This window comes from Carcharhinus amblyrhynchos, chromosome 7, assembly GCF_965287045.1.
Source record: "Carcharhinus amblyrhynchos chromosome 7, sCarAmb.v2.hapA, whole genome shotgun sequence".
NCBI lineage: Eukaryota > Metazoa > Chordata > Chondrichthyes > Carcharhiniformes > Carcharhinidae > Carcharhinus > Carcharhinus amblyrhynchos.
Genome location: NC_137330.1, coordinates 35,632,516 through 35,648,557, shown reverse-complemented (window position 1 = coordinate 35,648,557; position 16,042 = coordinate 35,632,516). Strand labels below are relative to the sequence as shown.

General features: G+C 41.8%; 1 protein-coding gene across 1 annotated transcript in view; it reads right to left on the bottom strand.

The window, feature by feature from the left end:
* asap2a (ArfGAP with SH3 domain, ankyrin repeat and PH domain 2a) overlaps positions 1-16,042 on the bottom strand; it is a 182,039-nt gene that overhangs the window by 105,199 nt on the left and 60,798 nt on the right. Inside the window, exon 2 of the mRNA XM_080192131.1 lies at positions 5,995-6,067. Coding sequence (XP_080048257.1) covers positions 5,995-6,067 — 73 coding nt within the window. The remainder of the gene's footprint in view (positions 1-5,994; positions 6,068-16,042) is intronic.

The window sequence follows — 16,042 nt, the reverse complement described above, 5'->3', positions numbered from 1 at the left end:
TGGGTTGTTCCTTAATCTTACCTGCCAAGGCCTTCTCATGACCCCTCTGGCTCTTCTAATTTCCTTAAGTTCCTTCCTACTAGTCGTATACGCCTCTAGATCCCTAACATTACCTACCTCCCTGAACCTTTTGAAAGCTTTTCTTTTCTTCTTCACTAAATTCATTACAGCTTTCGTGCACCATGGTTCCTGTTACCTACCAAAACTTCCCTGTCTCATCGGAATGTTGTTCTTGGGAGGTCTGCAGGACAACCCCAACAGTAAGTTTGCACTGCTCCTGTTCCTGGAGTTCTACTCTTATGGCCTTACTGCATGATCTCACCAAGGTGCCCTCCCTCTCTAAAGCAACACACCTACCTCTTTTGTCATCCTCTCTATCTCACCTGAAACATCTAAATCCTGCCTTTCTTTCACCAAAGTCTCTATAAATTGCCACAACAGCATACATCAACATCAAATACCTAGTACTTCAGATGGCAGCAGGATAGCAAACTGTTCCAGAAGAAATAAGCAAACACTGCCTCATGCATCATTTAGGAAAGCCTCCATCAATGTACTTCAGAATGAAAAATTGCATTGTGAGGACCTGCATAAGCACCAAACAAGTGGGTCATTAATTTCATCCAGGCAGAATTCCAAAGCACAAGAAGAACTGTGTGGAGGTTAAATTAATTAGCCACAAAAACGGGGTACAAGCATTCTGTTGCATGATTAACCTATTCAAGGTTCTATGCAAACAAGCATGTTGACTTTGTGCTGCCTGCTCATTTGAAGGAATGCTGTGTGCAGGAGGACTAACTGCTTTATTCACTGGTTGCACATATTAGCAAGAGACTCAAAATCATAGCTTTACATCTTGCTACAAAGTTAAGTCAATGTTCGTAAAGTTTCACAGCCTCTTAAAGCAAGGGCTAGCAGTTATTCCGTATAACTGCTAGCCCTTGCTTTAAGAGGCTAACTTCACATTCCGTATACCTAACCTGGGAAACGGTGAAGAATGGGACATAAGAGAATATGGACTCAAGGTTTTTGGACCACTGTAACGCAGTCATTTGTGGAGATGGAGAAGAGCGGAGATGTTCCGTATCTGCAGCAGGGCAGGACGACTTTTAGGCACATGTAGCTGAATGTTACGAATCTATCCCCAAGGGCCTGTTCGCAATTCCAATATGCATGAGTGGTCGAGGTCAGTAAATGCATCAAATTCCACATCTTATCAAATGCACCACAAGCATTCCTGTGCAAAACACTACTTTTTAATCAATTACCTATCAGCAATCTCTATCAATCAAAACTCATATCCTGAATATTCATACCCTTTATTTTATTCACACACTTAGCACTGCTGTAAGCCTCACAGCTACATCTCAATACTCGCATGCACTACCATACAAGCCAAACATATTGTATGACAATCACTGATAGGGGACAACTCACCTGAGGGCAGGGCTGTACACCATTCCACCACAGAGAACTCAGCGGGGCACTTTGATGTGGTAGCCTACAGAAGAACGTTGATGGGTATGCACAATGAAATGCTTAGTTCATTAAGATGACTGCAAGAAAGTCTGTAATCAGTGTTTAGGAGCATGGAGGATCCAACACCAATTTGAGCTCATTCCTTTCAGCACGGAACTTGTGGTTAGCTACATTCACACATTTGTAGACCCATCCATGGTGGGAGCTCAGACTGCTGTCAAAGGCTTGTACTCGTTAGAGTTTAGAAGAATGAGGGGAGATCTCATTGAGACGTATAAGATGATGAATGGGATGGATAGGATAGAGGTGGAAAGACTCTTCCCGCTCAAAAAAGACAGTAGGACTAGGGGGCACAGCCTCAAGATAAAGGGGGAGCGGTTCAGAACGGAGTTGAGGAGGAACTTCTTCACTCAAAGGGTGGTGAATCTCTGGAATTCTCTGCCCGTTGAAGTGGTGGAGGCTGCCTCGCTAAATATTTTTAAGAAGCGGGTTGATGGGTTCTTGATAAGAGAGGGGATTAAGGGTTATGGGGAGAGGGCGGGAAAGTGGAACTGAGCCACGACAGATCAGCCACGACAGATCAGCCATGATCTTATTGAATGGCGGGGCAGGCTCGAAGGGCCAGATGGCCTACTCCTGCTCCTATTTCTTATGTTCTTATGTTCTTATGTAATCCCTACAGTGTAGAAAGAAGCCATTCAGCCCATCCAGTCTGCACCAACCACAATCCCACCCAGACCCTTGCCCCATAACCACATATATCTACCCTGCTAGTCCCCCTGACACTAAGGGACAATTTTCCATGGCCAATCAACCTAACCCACATATCTTTGGACTGTGGGAAGAAACCAGAGAACCCGGTGGAAACCACACAGACACTGGAAGAACATACAAACTCCACACAGAGTGACCCGAGGCCCATATTGAACCCGGGTCCCTAGTGCAGTGAGGCAACAGTGCTAATCACTGTGCCAGCCCATACAAGCTCAGGTGACTGGCACATGAACTCCACTTGCTGCCATCATGCTTGTGGACTACAGCGTGCAAAGGGGCTTGCAAGAATCTACCCTCCAACAGATTACTAGGATGACTGAGGTGGGTGGTTCCATGGGGCAAAATCACTTCACTCTCTCTGAGGTTCAGTACTCATGCTCCCATCCCTAAAACTGCAATATCCTGCCACCCAACCAGCACAGATAGCTATCACCAATGTCAAGTGGGTGCAGTTTGTTGCCAGGTTTTAGGCCAGAGTTGTTCGGGTCATCCTCCAAGACCATCTGCAGGCACCTCCCCTCCATTTTAAGTCATCAGCTTCCCATCAGGCATTGGAATGGCAATGAACATGAGCACTCTTTTTTCATCTTTGTACAGCATTCACAATGTTTGAAGTTGCTAATCAAGGCTCAATGGTGCCATTAAAACACATGAGAGGGGTGCCTCTTTTATTATCCATTAACAACTGAACCGGTGCTGCAAGCACCATGAAGCATCGCATTCTTAACTACCTGAGCTAACTAGTTCTGTATAGGAACACAAGGTCAGGCAAAGACACACACAACACACTAAAGGATAAGCAAATGCACAGGCTGATTAGTTGACTGTGTGGAGTTTGCATGTTTCCCCTAGGAGAGAGTTAAAAAAAAAGGAGGCATAGACTAAGGTACAGAGGAGATTTAGAGGGGATTTGAGGAAAAACATATTCACTCAGAGGGTGGTGGGAATCCAAACTCAATGGGTGGAGATGGGAACCCTCACCTTTAGACGATCACTTGAAACACCATAGCATTGAAGGCCACGGACCAAGTGCTGAAAATGGGATTAGAATCGATGGATGTCTGATGACACAATGGGCTGAAGGACTTCGGTGCTGTAAAATTATATGACTCTATGACTATGTACAATGTGGCATAATTTTATTTTTAAATCTGGCTTGGAATGGTTATTTTGCGACTGCTTTATTTTGCATTATGGTTAAGTAGATGTTGTTGATGGTTAGTAACAGTCAGAAGGTAACTTACAGGACAGTTGGTGAAAAGGGAGGAAACTGAAGTTGCGGTTACTGGTAGCGCAAGTGAATTCTTTATGGATAGCCAGAGCAGAAAGAGACCATCTAGGTTGCTTCTCCCTTCCCTTTTGTCAGTCTTTACCTCCTCTTCAATTTTACTAGATATTCACCATTTAGGTGATAAGGGTTGTCCTTTGACGATGGAGAGCTATGTGGCATTTAATAGAATACCGAGAAGTTCGACACTTGCTCTACCAAATGCTGTAACCTACCTCCAGAGGGGTCTGGGTAGTAGAAACGGTGTTTCAGCAGGCCAATGGTCTGCTCTACTATATTTTGTACGGCAACATGACCTTTTGCTGTGTCAATGCTATACGTATGCATAGACTGTGTACCAGAGATGTTAGCCATGTTGTTCTCGATAGTCTTTGTTGCTCAGCAGCCAGCCTTTGGTTTGCCACTGTGACTCAAACTGGCACAGTGGCTGTCAGAACAAAGGCATCTTATCTGCTGCCAGCATATCAGGTATTGACTTGCTCCTTATGGTCACAGACCAACTGAATGCTGAAGAAGTGGAATCTGTTTTGGTTCTTACAGAGGCAAGCTGCACCTGAAAACACTGTCAGCCTTCTACATCAGAGGTAGCAACTCTTGAAAAACTGCATGTTTGCTACGGTTGTTTGTTTTTTGGTTAAAGAATAAAATGTATTTAATTCTCAATGAATCAAGAGTCTTAGTGACCTCCCTTCCAAAGCAGTGGTTGGCAAAATGAGAAATGTTATAATACCTCTGTGGTAATTGTCTTAAGGGCAACACAGCAGAGTACAGGTCACCTGATCTGGGTGACCCGTCAGGACTCAGGAGTGGAGAATCTCCCCAGGAAGGAGTTCTCTGAGGCAGAGGCATTCCAGAACAAGTAGCAAACATGCTGCTGCTCTAATAGATCCGTGTAAATCCTTTATTGTTCACTAATTAAAACTCCAAAAGTGCACCATTACTATCTTTAGCCCAGAAGAAGCAAGATGCATACAATTTTAAGGTCAATCACTAACGAAGCCACTGGCAATATATACCCTGCTCTGCTCCAAAGTTATAGTTGTGGCCATGGCAGATGCCAATTTTCAGTAGGACATCCTCACTGATGCACCTGAGCTTCAAGTTGGAGGATTGTTCTCTTAATACCTCAGGTGATATTGCGAAGATCTCCATCTCCCCATTCTGCTCCTTCTTCCTCAAGCTTCTCCTGCCTTTGGGGTCTCTGTTCATTCTTCAAGTTATCTATGTTCCAAGGGCAATGCCTACAAACTGCCCTTATGTTTAGGAGCAACTAGTTTGTGCAAAAACCTTGAATCCATCAGTACCTGACACATCACTACCTGCGAACCTTTATAACTTGAAACATTTATTGTAAAGGCCAAACATTTGTAGAATTGTAGCAACAGTAAGAAGTCAGCCAGTAACTAACGTAATTAGATGATCCCTTTAAATAGCCCTGCTTGGGGGATGGAATCCTTCCTGTAGATGAATAATTGTTCAGTTGTACGAGGCTCTGGGAGAGCATCAGCTGCATTATTACATTTCAAAATGGCACCACTGACATCAAATCAACATTATATAATTCACTTCAGAACTGTGTGTTTTCTGTAGACAATATTCTGGAATTCCTGGGGCACTTAGTGCTCTAAAAACAGATGCCAACAAGCCTAATTTCTTGTCTGCCCTCTTTTTGAGGAAGGGAGAATTCCAAGACTCACTACCCCCAGAGAAACAAATCCCCTTCATTTTTGTCTTTAATGGATGATCTCTTATTTTCAAAGAATGACACCACCCCCCCCCCCACCCCGCCCCCCCCCACCCCACAAAGTTCTGGATTCTCCCACAAGAGAGAACACTGCCTCCACATTCACTCATCAAAACCCCTCAGGATCTTATAGGTTCCAATCAAATTGTCACTTATTTTTCTGAACTCTAACAAATACGAGCTTAACTTGTCCAATCTTTCCACATAAAACAACTCACCCACTCCTGATAATAGTTTAGTAAACCTTCTCTGAACTGCTTCTAATGCATTTACATCTTTCCTTAAAAAAGGTGATCAATCTTGTATACAGTACTCCAGATGTGGTTTCATCAGTATCTTGTACAATGAAGCATAACCTCTCTACTTTTAAAAACCTTGTGTTTATAAAGAGCAGGTACAGCACGTGCAGGAACACTTCTCATTCTGACTCAAGCTTTCTTTCAGAGGATAATGAGTTTTAATTTATATCCAGGTTTCTTCTCCTCTTCCCCAAAGGATTGGAGGACACACAGCTCTAATACCCAAACCCTAGTGGCAGAGGATCATTACAATTATTTTGTAATACTATAGTTTACTCTACAATAGGGTTCTTCAATTTAATTAACCTTGATACGGAATGAGGACAGAACACTTAAATGTCCAAGATGTGCAGTTTCCAAGTGTCTTCCTCTGTGCTTGCCATCACATCAAGTATTAAGCAGGTTCTTACCTAATCCAGATGTATAAATAGCTTTCACAGATTTCTTCATTTTTTGTAACACTCCACGATCCACATCCAATGCCTAAAAATAAAAAAGAAAACATACATTGAACAGAGGGGAGTACGGTAGGATGAGAGAAGTATTGGTGAATGTGGACTGGGGGACCGCGTTGGAAGGTAGGTCTGCTGAGGAGCAGTGGAGGATCTTTAAGGAGATCTTTCTTGGTGCTCAGCAGAAATTTATTCCGATGGTCAAAAAGGGCCGTAGGAGGAGAGGTAATAAGCCGTGGATAACGAAGGAGGTGAAGGAAAGTGTTAAATTAAAAGCGGAGGCGTTTAGAGTAGCTAAGAGTAGTGGGCGAGAAGAGGATTGGGAGAGGTTTAAATGTCAACAAAGATTGACAAAGAAGTTGATAAAGAAGGGTAGGAGAAACTATGAAGCAGGGCTAGTGCTCAATATAAAAAAGGATAGCAAGAGTTTTTATAATTATATAAAAAGGAAGAGGCTGGCTAGGGTGAACGTTGGACCCTTAGAGGATGAGAAGAGGGACTTAGTGGTAGGGGATGGGGATATGGCTGAGGTCTTGAATAACTTTTTTGTTTCGGTCTTCATAAGAACATAAGAAATAGGAGCAGGAGTAGGCCATCTAGCCCTTCGAGCCTGCCCCGCCATTCAATAAGATCATGGCTGATCTGTCGTGGCTCAGTTCCACTTTCCCGCCCTCTCCCCATAACCCTTAATCCCTTCTCTTATCAAAAACCCATCAACCCGCTTCTTAAAAATATTTAGCGAGGCAGCCTCCACCACTTCAACGGGCAGAGAATTCCAGAGATTCACCACCCTTTGAGTGAAGAAGTTCCTCCTCAACTCCGTTCTAAACCGCCTCCCCTTTATCTTGAGGCTGTGCCCCCTAGTCCTACTGTCTTTTTTGAGCGGGAAGAGTCTCTCCACCTCTATCCTATCCATCCCATTCATCATCTTATACGTCTCAATGAGATCTCCCCTCATTCTTCTAAACTCTAACGAGTACAAGCCTAGTTTATTCAGCCTCTCCTCATAGCTCAATCCCCTCAACTCCGGTATCAGCCTAGTAAACCTCCTCTGCACTCCCTCCAGGGCCAAAATATCCTTGCGCAGGTGCGGCGCCCAAAACTGCACACAGTACTCCAGCTGCGGCCTCACCAATGCCCTATACAGCTGCAGCAAGACCTCCCTACTTTTATATTCAATCCCCCTCGCTATGAAGGCCAGCATCCCATTCGCCTTCCTGACCACCTGCTGCACCTGCAAGCTGGGTTTTCGTCGTGAATAATTTGCCGGACGTTAGAGATGGAAAGGTGGTAGGACTGGAGGGTCTCAATGACATTACTGTTACTAGAGAGGTGGTGCTCGACAGACTGGAGGGGCTGATTGGGGACAAGTCCCCAGGACCGGATGGAATGCATCCGAGGGTTCTGAAAGAAATGGCGGAAGTGATAGCGGATGCCTTGGTGGTTATTTTCCAGACGTCGCTGGATTCCGGGGAAGTGCCGGAAGATTGGAAAACGGCTAATGTTATGCCGTTGTTTAAGAAGGGTGCCAGGCAAAAGGCAGGGAATTATAGGCCGGTTAGTTTAACGTCTGTTGTAGGTAAAATGTTAGAATCCGTCATCAAGGAGGAAATAGCGAGGCATCTTGAGGGGAATTGCTTGATAGAGCAGACGCAGCACGGTTTCGTTAAAGGAAAGTCGTGTCTGACAAATTTACTGGAGTTCTATGAGGATGTGTCTAGGGCGGTGGATAGAGGAGAGCCGGTGGATGTGGTCTTTCTTGATTTTCGGAAGGCGTTTGACAAGGTACCTCACAAGAGGTTATTGCAGAAGGTCAGGGGACATGGAGTTGGGGGTAGGGTGTTAGCATGGATAGAGGATTGGTTGTCAAATAGGAGGCAGAGAGTGGGGGTTAATGGGTGCTATTCGGATTGGCGGTTGGTGACTAGTGGAGTGCCCCAGGGGTCGGTGCTGGGGCCTCAGCTATTTACCATTTATATAGATGATCTGGAGGAGGGAACCGAGTGTATGGTGTCGAAATTTGCTGATGACACCAAGATTGGTGGAACGGCAAATTGTGCGGAGGGTGTGGAGAGTCTACAGAAGGATCTAGATAGGCTGGGCGAATGGGCCAGGAAATGGCAAATGGAATTTAATGTTGGCAAGTGCGAGGTGGTCCACTTTGGTAGGAATAATGGTAGGAAGGACTATTACTTATGTGGCGAAAAACTGCAGCAGGTGACGGTGCAGAGGGACCTCAGGGTCCTTGTGCATGAGTCGCAAAAACCCAGCTTGCAGGTGCAGCAGGTGGTCAGGAAGGCAAATGGGATGCTGGCCTTCATAGCAAGGGGGATTGAATATAAAAGTAGGGAGGTCTTGCTGCGGCTGTATAGGGCATTGGTGAGGCCGCAGCTGGAGTACTGTGTGCAGTTTTGGGCACCATACTTACACAAGGATATTTTGGCCTTGGAGGGAGTGCAGAGGAGGTTTACTAGGTTGATGCCGGAGTTGAGGGGGTTGAGCTATGAGGAGAGGCTGAATAAACTAGGCTTGTACTCGTTAGAGTTTAGAAGAATGAGGGGAGATCTCATTGAGACGTATAAGATGATGAATGGGATGGATAGGATAGAGGTGGAGAGACTCTTCCCGCTCAGAAAGGACAGTAGGACAGTAGGGGGCACAGCCTCAAGATAAAGTGGGGGGCGGTTTAGAATGGAGTTGAGGAAGAATTTCTTCACTCAAAGGGTGGTGAATCTCTGGAATTCTCTGCCCGTTGAAGTGGTGGAGGCTACCTCGCTAAATATTTTTAAGAAGCGGGTTGATGGATTTTTGATAAGAGAGGGGATTAAGGGCTATGGGGAGAGGGCGGGAATATGGAACTGAGCCACGACAGATCAGCCATGATCTTACTGAATGGCGGGGCAGGCTCGAAGGGCTAGATGGCCTACTCCTGCTCCTATTTCTTATGTTCTTATAAGAGAGAACGCAAACTAACAGGAAAAGACAATTCAAAAATGTAAACCAGTAACTAGGGCAATTATCACCAGTTGGGGCTCTTTTGTCATTTAATATATCCCGCCTTCAGCCCCAAAACAGAAATTGCTTTCTGCTCTTTTTACAATTTTCTATTTCAACTACTTAAAAATTACATTTCTAACTTTTCTCAATTCTGGTACAGGGTTGTTGGCCTGAAATTTTAGCTTCTTTTCTTTTCACAGTTGCTACCTGACCTGAGTATTTATAGCTTTTTCTGTGTTTATTTCAATATTCACAGTATTTTGCTTTTGTCCCAACAGGTTCACTTACTTTGATCACAAAATTATACATGCATGCAATTATCAGAAATAGGAGTGGGATACTTGAGCCTGCTTTGCCATTCAATAAGATCATGGCTGATCCCATCTATCTCCAATAACATTTTATCCACTTGTTCATCAAGAATCTATCTAGCTTTGTCATAAAAATATATTTAAAAGGCTCTGCTGCCACTGCTTTTTAAGGAAAGGAGAATTCTGAAGACTCCATACCCTTAGAAAAAAATTCTCCTCACCTTTGTCTTAAATGAATGACCTCTTGTTTTTGAGCTGTGAACTCTAGTTCTAGATTTTCCCACAAGATGAAACATCACGACCACATCTACCTGTCAAGAACCCGAGGATCTGACAGGTTTAAATCAAATTGTCTCTTACTCTTTTCAAACTCTAACTAATACAAGCCCAACTTGTCACATCTTTCCTCATACGACAATCCACTCCTGTTAATAGTTTAGTAAACCTCCAAACTACTTCTGATGTATTTATGTCCTTCCTTCAATAAGTTGACATGTACTGTACACAGTACTCCAAATGTGGTTTCAGCAGTGCCCTGTACAACTGAAGCATAATCTCCCTACTTTTATAAAAACTTTGCCACATATAATGCCAATCCTGTTGAGTTTATCCACGCAGGAGAGAGTAGGGGAAGGTGTGGCACCCGTGCAGGCTGTGGAGGTGGGGTACATGAGGATGCATCCACAAGGAGACATGTGCCTGGACAGGGGAGGGGGACACGTGCATGCACATGCCCATGGGGAATACTAGACTTAGCTGGACATACACGCACATTTAAGTTACCCAGTTGCCATCGAGAGATTTAGACACGTCTTCAGAACATTAGTCCAGGTCTTTGGATTACGAGCCTGTAAGTTAACTGGTATCGTTCCCTAAAGAACTTGATCCTAGATTAATGTTCCCGATTTATAATCGGTCTTTGACATGGTGACTTATGGTGACACTTGATTGAAAAACTGTTGTTCGTTTCATTGAATAACTCTGTACATTGATTGTGTTATTCAAACTTGGGATACCCTTCTACAACTATTTTATTTATTAATTGTTTGTATTTTCATTGTTCAAATTTAATTGTGATCATTTTAGTTTGTAGTTAATAAATAATTGTCAGTGCATGACTTAATTATCCGGCTCTTTGATGATGCAGCAAAAAAGGATGAATTAAAGCTACTCAAAATCTGGGGGTATTCTAAATGAGGGTTAAGGTGAATGTGTATCCAATCTGAACTGGGTGAAAGCAAGTTTGACAAACCAAACTTAGATATCTTGTGCTTCTATACATAGGTTGGACAGGAAACCTCAGACAATTCCTTAGGGAAAAAAGTGAATTAAGAATTTGTCAGACTTCTTGACATCAACTTGTCTAGATTTGAACTCCAACTTCCTTACAATTAGGCATGAGACTTTTTTTTTTACAAAAAGATTATCTGTATCAAAATTAGCAGCACTCTTCTTGTAAACAATCAGGGTTTGATTTACCCAGGTTACATTTGAGCACCAGATTTTAAATCACACACCTTTGCCCTACAATCTTCCAAGAATTCTGGCACATTCCAACTTTAGCCTCATACATCCTATACAATGAATTGCATCAGCGACCAGTCTAGTTAATCTGGAAAATAAATGCTTTGGAATCTGGTTATTTGCTTCTATTCTGTAACACATTTTACCTAAAAAGTGAAAGCATTTCCTTAAAAACATTGCAGAGAAAGGAAAAATTGAGATTGATATCATAACTCTCTGCTACTCTTAACCTTTCAGGACTTTACCTCCATGGCACGGTTACTGCACCTGTGATTCTCAACTTCCCTTGCCCTTTCCTACACCAAGTTTTATATATTTGTCAGTTTCCCAGCATTCACATAAAATCTGAAAATCCTTTGTCCGCTCTTCTTCCACTTTTCTGTATTAAGAAGTGAGTTGCCATAGTGATAAAATACTTAAAATCTACTATTTGTACAAGTTCTTGGAGATGGCATAACTGCATAAAAAAACTTTCAATACCAACACAGAGTATTATTTGCCTCCAGATTTGCAGTCGAGGTTAACTGCAATATTGCCATGCACTAGCTCTGCCCTTGTGTCAGTCACCAAACATCAAATACAATTAAAGAGCAAAAGAAGAAAATTGTACTTGATGCTCTGTTAACTCCCAAAATAGACAGTAAGTATATACATTAGTTATACTTCTAAAAGTATGTAAATAACCTTATGTAAAAACACATACTTAGCTACAAGTATAACCAGATGTGCAAAACATTTTCAAGCCAAAAGACTGATGTTACGAAGGGTCAATGAACAAGGGGAAAATAACACATGCCAGCATCACAATATTGGAAATTTGGTTTTAAAAGGTATTGTATCTGAAAAGATAATTGAAGCAAACTGGTTTCCATTACAAATGTCAAATAAAATTGAAACCACCAGTTAGAATTAATACCCAAATCATCATATTATCTCCAACACATGTAAAACTAATCTTAGTTGATATGCATGCATGGGTCTGGCTTTATGCAAACATTTTGATGCTTCTGGTTATGCTAGTTATCTTCCAAAAAAATGTATGTAAGATTCATGGCTGATTAAAATCACCACACTAAGCTTATGCATGGAAATTTAACCAACAAGCAAACTCTGATGGAATTCAGCTATTTTGTCTCTACTTGGCCTTGTGAAACAGCATCTCAAATCTGAATTACTGATATGGAAGAGACCTAATTAGTTCCAGTTCTAACAATGTGCTTCCACTGCCTGCAGTTGAGTTCAATCAGCATCACATGCATAAGCATATTCCTTAAAGTAAACCTAAACTACCATCTTGGCCAACGCAGTGAAGGGAGCGTGGCGAGGATGGTCATGTTCTGGAGGCAAGCCAGCCTGAGTTATATTCAGTACTCTCAAATCTGTGCATAATCGGTGAGGATTACCCCAAAATCAAGTAGAAGCCAAGAAAGCAGCAGATGCAAATGTCAAAGTCAACAAGCCAAAACAGTAAAGTGACCCGAGCAGTTTCCATAGATCTAAGGTTCTGAATATGAGAATTCTTTGTTTGATCCATCCTGAAAGATGGGACTGCGAGTCCATTTGAAGACCATGTCTGCAAAACCGACCAGATGTTAATTATAAACCTCATTTACAAAAAGAAACTACTTGTACTACAATTTGAATTCTTCCCTTTCTACTCAAATTTCAATCATCCTCAACTCGCAGAAGATTTCATGCATAGTTTTAGTTGCAGGACATCTTAAGAAGTCAAGGTTAAGCAGTACTTAATGTCTTGTAACAAACATAAATGAGGTATGGTTAGTAGATGGTTCCTCACTTTATCCATCTTTAATACCAAATTTCTCCAGAAGCTAAATGCATATGACCCAAGAACCTCAAGCAATTTGAAATTTTTCATTCAGCATTTCATGAAATTTTCTATTTATTCTTCCTACCTGTGTGAGTTTTTTTTATCCTTCCCATTATTTTGTGTTTTCTTAAAATAATGTTGTTCATCTGCAATAGCTTACAGTTCTGATAAAAGGTTCATGACTAAAATATAAACTTGTCTGCTCTCTGCATACAAGTTGCGTGGTTGGCTGAGTGCTTCCCAGCATTTTGTTTTCTTTCTGATTTTTAGCATCTGTGATATTTTGTTTTATTGGCACAAGTGTTGAATTTTTCAGTAAATATAACAGTAACACTAAGTGCTTATCCATCTTTATGGAAATTGGACAGCAACTTTCAGTGACAACACATTTACAGGTAAATGTGAAAAATCAGGAAATTGCCGGAGATACAAACTATGCTCCTTTAAAAGTTGTGCAGGAAGAATACCTTGTGAGGGGACTCACCAATCAAATACATTGACCATTAAAAGCTGCAGAATTTATCTGATAGACACAGGCTAAGCTTTTTAGAAAAAAATTAGGACTTGCCCATTCTTGTGCTCGTAGTCTTTAATGATAAGTCTCAATTACTGCCCAAATCCTCTGTCACTGAATATTAACTTTTAGCAGAATGGAGTACCATTCCATCAGATTTTAAATACTGCTTTTTTTTTTAAACTTTAAAAATGTAAATCATTCATTATTGTGCCAACGCCCAAAGTCTATAACTAGAACAACCCATTTTGCCACTGACTGGCAAATCATGCTTTGATTCAGGCCCCTGAGGCACTTAATCCATTGGCAACTGTAAAGACTCAACTACTTTTAATGCAGTGATTGAAGCTTTTGATTCATCTGGAAGTAAAGCCATTTTATTTAAAGCTTGTTGCTTGAGGATAAAGTTGCTTGGAGGTGAAGCAAATGGACAGAAGCAAAAAAGTTTCAATGAATGGTCTGTCTCAAAACTAAAAATGCAGATCAACAAAATTTTCTTAAAAACTGGTTAAATGCAGACTATTATTTTCCAACAACCCAAAGGAAGGACTGATGCTAAGAATCAAGCACATTTTAAGAAAGAACTGACACAACTGAATGAGAAGAAAATATTATAGCTTACAGTGGAAAATTAATTGCTGCTTAGATACACTGTAGGATTTTGATAACATACTAAAGCTGTGATGCCATGCAATTCTGCTCATTGGTCCAAATAGAAGGACAGCAGCCTCTCTTGTTTCCCTAGGCGATTCAAGTTTGGCTCAGCTCAGCCTACAGTTGTGGAGTGAGCTTGCGAACTATGATCCCTTTAACTATGGTTTTATGTCAGTGTTTGGACATTTAAAATTCAAGTGCATATAGGGTACAGAAATTTTAACATTTGTAACAAGGACCAAGCATCAGGATTCCCTTGATGACAGGCTTTGCAGGCTTTTGAATTTTGACCTCAGTTTAATGAAGACACCTGGCTATCAGGAACCTATCAAATTTGAATCTGCTGTTGTTATCATACCAACCCTGGTGTAGAAAAATTGATCGGTCATCACTGTTAAAAAGAGGAACTCAAATGCCTGCCTGCAGTTCAACTGAAGGACTGCCACCTTTCAACACAGAGGGGGAAGACCAGCTCTCTGTCAGCTAAAAAGTATCTTGAGAACTCTCCATCTATCTAACAAAAGGATACCAAATTAGAAAGAGCTTACAGACAGCAGAATAACCAGAAGAACACGATGGGTTTTTCCAAAGCCACAAAACCTGTTTGTATTTTTTTTCTGAGTGACTAAATTCTGTTATTTCCTTTGGTAGCGAATGGACCTTGTATTTATTTGATACAGCGTTCCAGTAGTATCTTACTTGTTTAAAGTTCCCGGTTGGTTAAATAAATAACTTATTAATTATTCAGGTGTCAGGTATTTCTGTTAATGAACCTCTAAACATTAATGAAGAACAGTTAACACCTTCCCAAACACTTAACAGATTACGAAGCAAGGTAGTCAGTCCTCTTTGAGGGATTCAGCGTGGCTTCTCAAAGGCAGATCAACCTCTGCACTGTAACACTACAGTCACGTAGGAGATAATCACATTCTCCCATTTCAATCATGAATTAAAAAACAGAATATCTGCCAATTCTCCATTTCATGTACATTCAAAGTGCAACACAGACATCATTGATTCTGTTAAAAGGTAATATAAGTATCAGTGCTTCATTTAGTTTAATTATATTCAGAACATAAATTATGACAGCCACCAACACATTGCAAGCATTTTTACCAAAGCCTTGGAGGGAGTTTAAAAACTGAATGAGCAAACAAAATTGAACAAGCAAAACAGTTCCCTTGCATATTTCCTGCCATTTCCTACAGAGTTCTGACAAAGTCATCCTGACTCAAAGCATTAACTTTGTTCTTCCAGAGATGCTGTCAGATATGCTGAGAATTTCCAGCGTTTTCTGTTTTTCATAGAATCCCTACAGTGCAGAAGGAAACCATTCAGCCCATTATGTCTGCACCGAACACATAATCACATCCAGGCCCTACTCCCGTAACGCAGCACATTTACCCTGCTAATCCCCTGACATTAGGGTCAATTTATCATGGCCAATCAAGCTAACCTACACATCTTGGGAGGAAACTGGAGCACCCAAAGGAAACCCACTCAAACACTGGGAGAATGCGCAAACTCCACACAGAGTGACCCGAGGCTGGAATTGAACCCGGGTCCCCGGCGTACGAGACAGCAGTGATAACCACTGTGCCACCCTCTAAAGCCCTTCTGTCTCTAAACATTTCTCCTGGGCGGCAAAAAGAACATATGGGCCAGAATTTTCTGGCCGTTCATACCCACCCTGTTACAACGGCAGAAACTAGAAGCATGAGTAGACCATTCAGCCTTTCAAACCTTCTCCTCCATACATTTTGTTTATGGCTGATCATCGAATTCGATATCCTGATCGCCCTCCTCCCACCCACCCCATATCTCTTTAGCCCCAAGAGCTATATTTAATGTCTTCTTGAAATCAGAGAATGTTTTGGCCTCAATTACTTCCCATGATAGTGAATTCCACACATTCACCACAATGCGAGATATGGCCTCACCAACACCCTATACAATTACAATAAAACATCTCTATTCCTATATTCAAGTCCTCAACTTAAGGCAGCCAACAAACCACTTGCCTTCTTTACTGCCTGCTGTGCCTGCATGCTTACTTTCAGCAACTGATGCATGAGGACCCCAAGGTCTCACGGAGTGCCTATCTCTCCCAATTTACATCCATTGAAGTAATAATTTGTCTTCCATTTTTGCTACCAAAGTGGACAATGTCACATT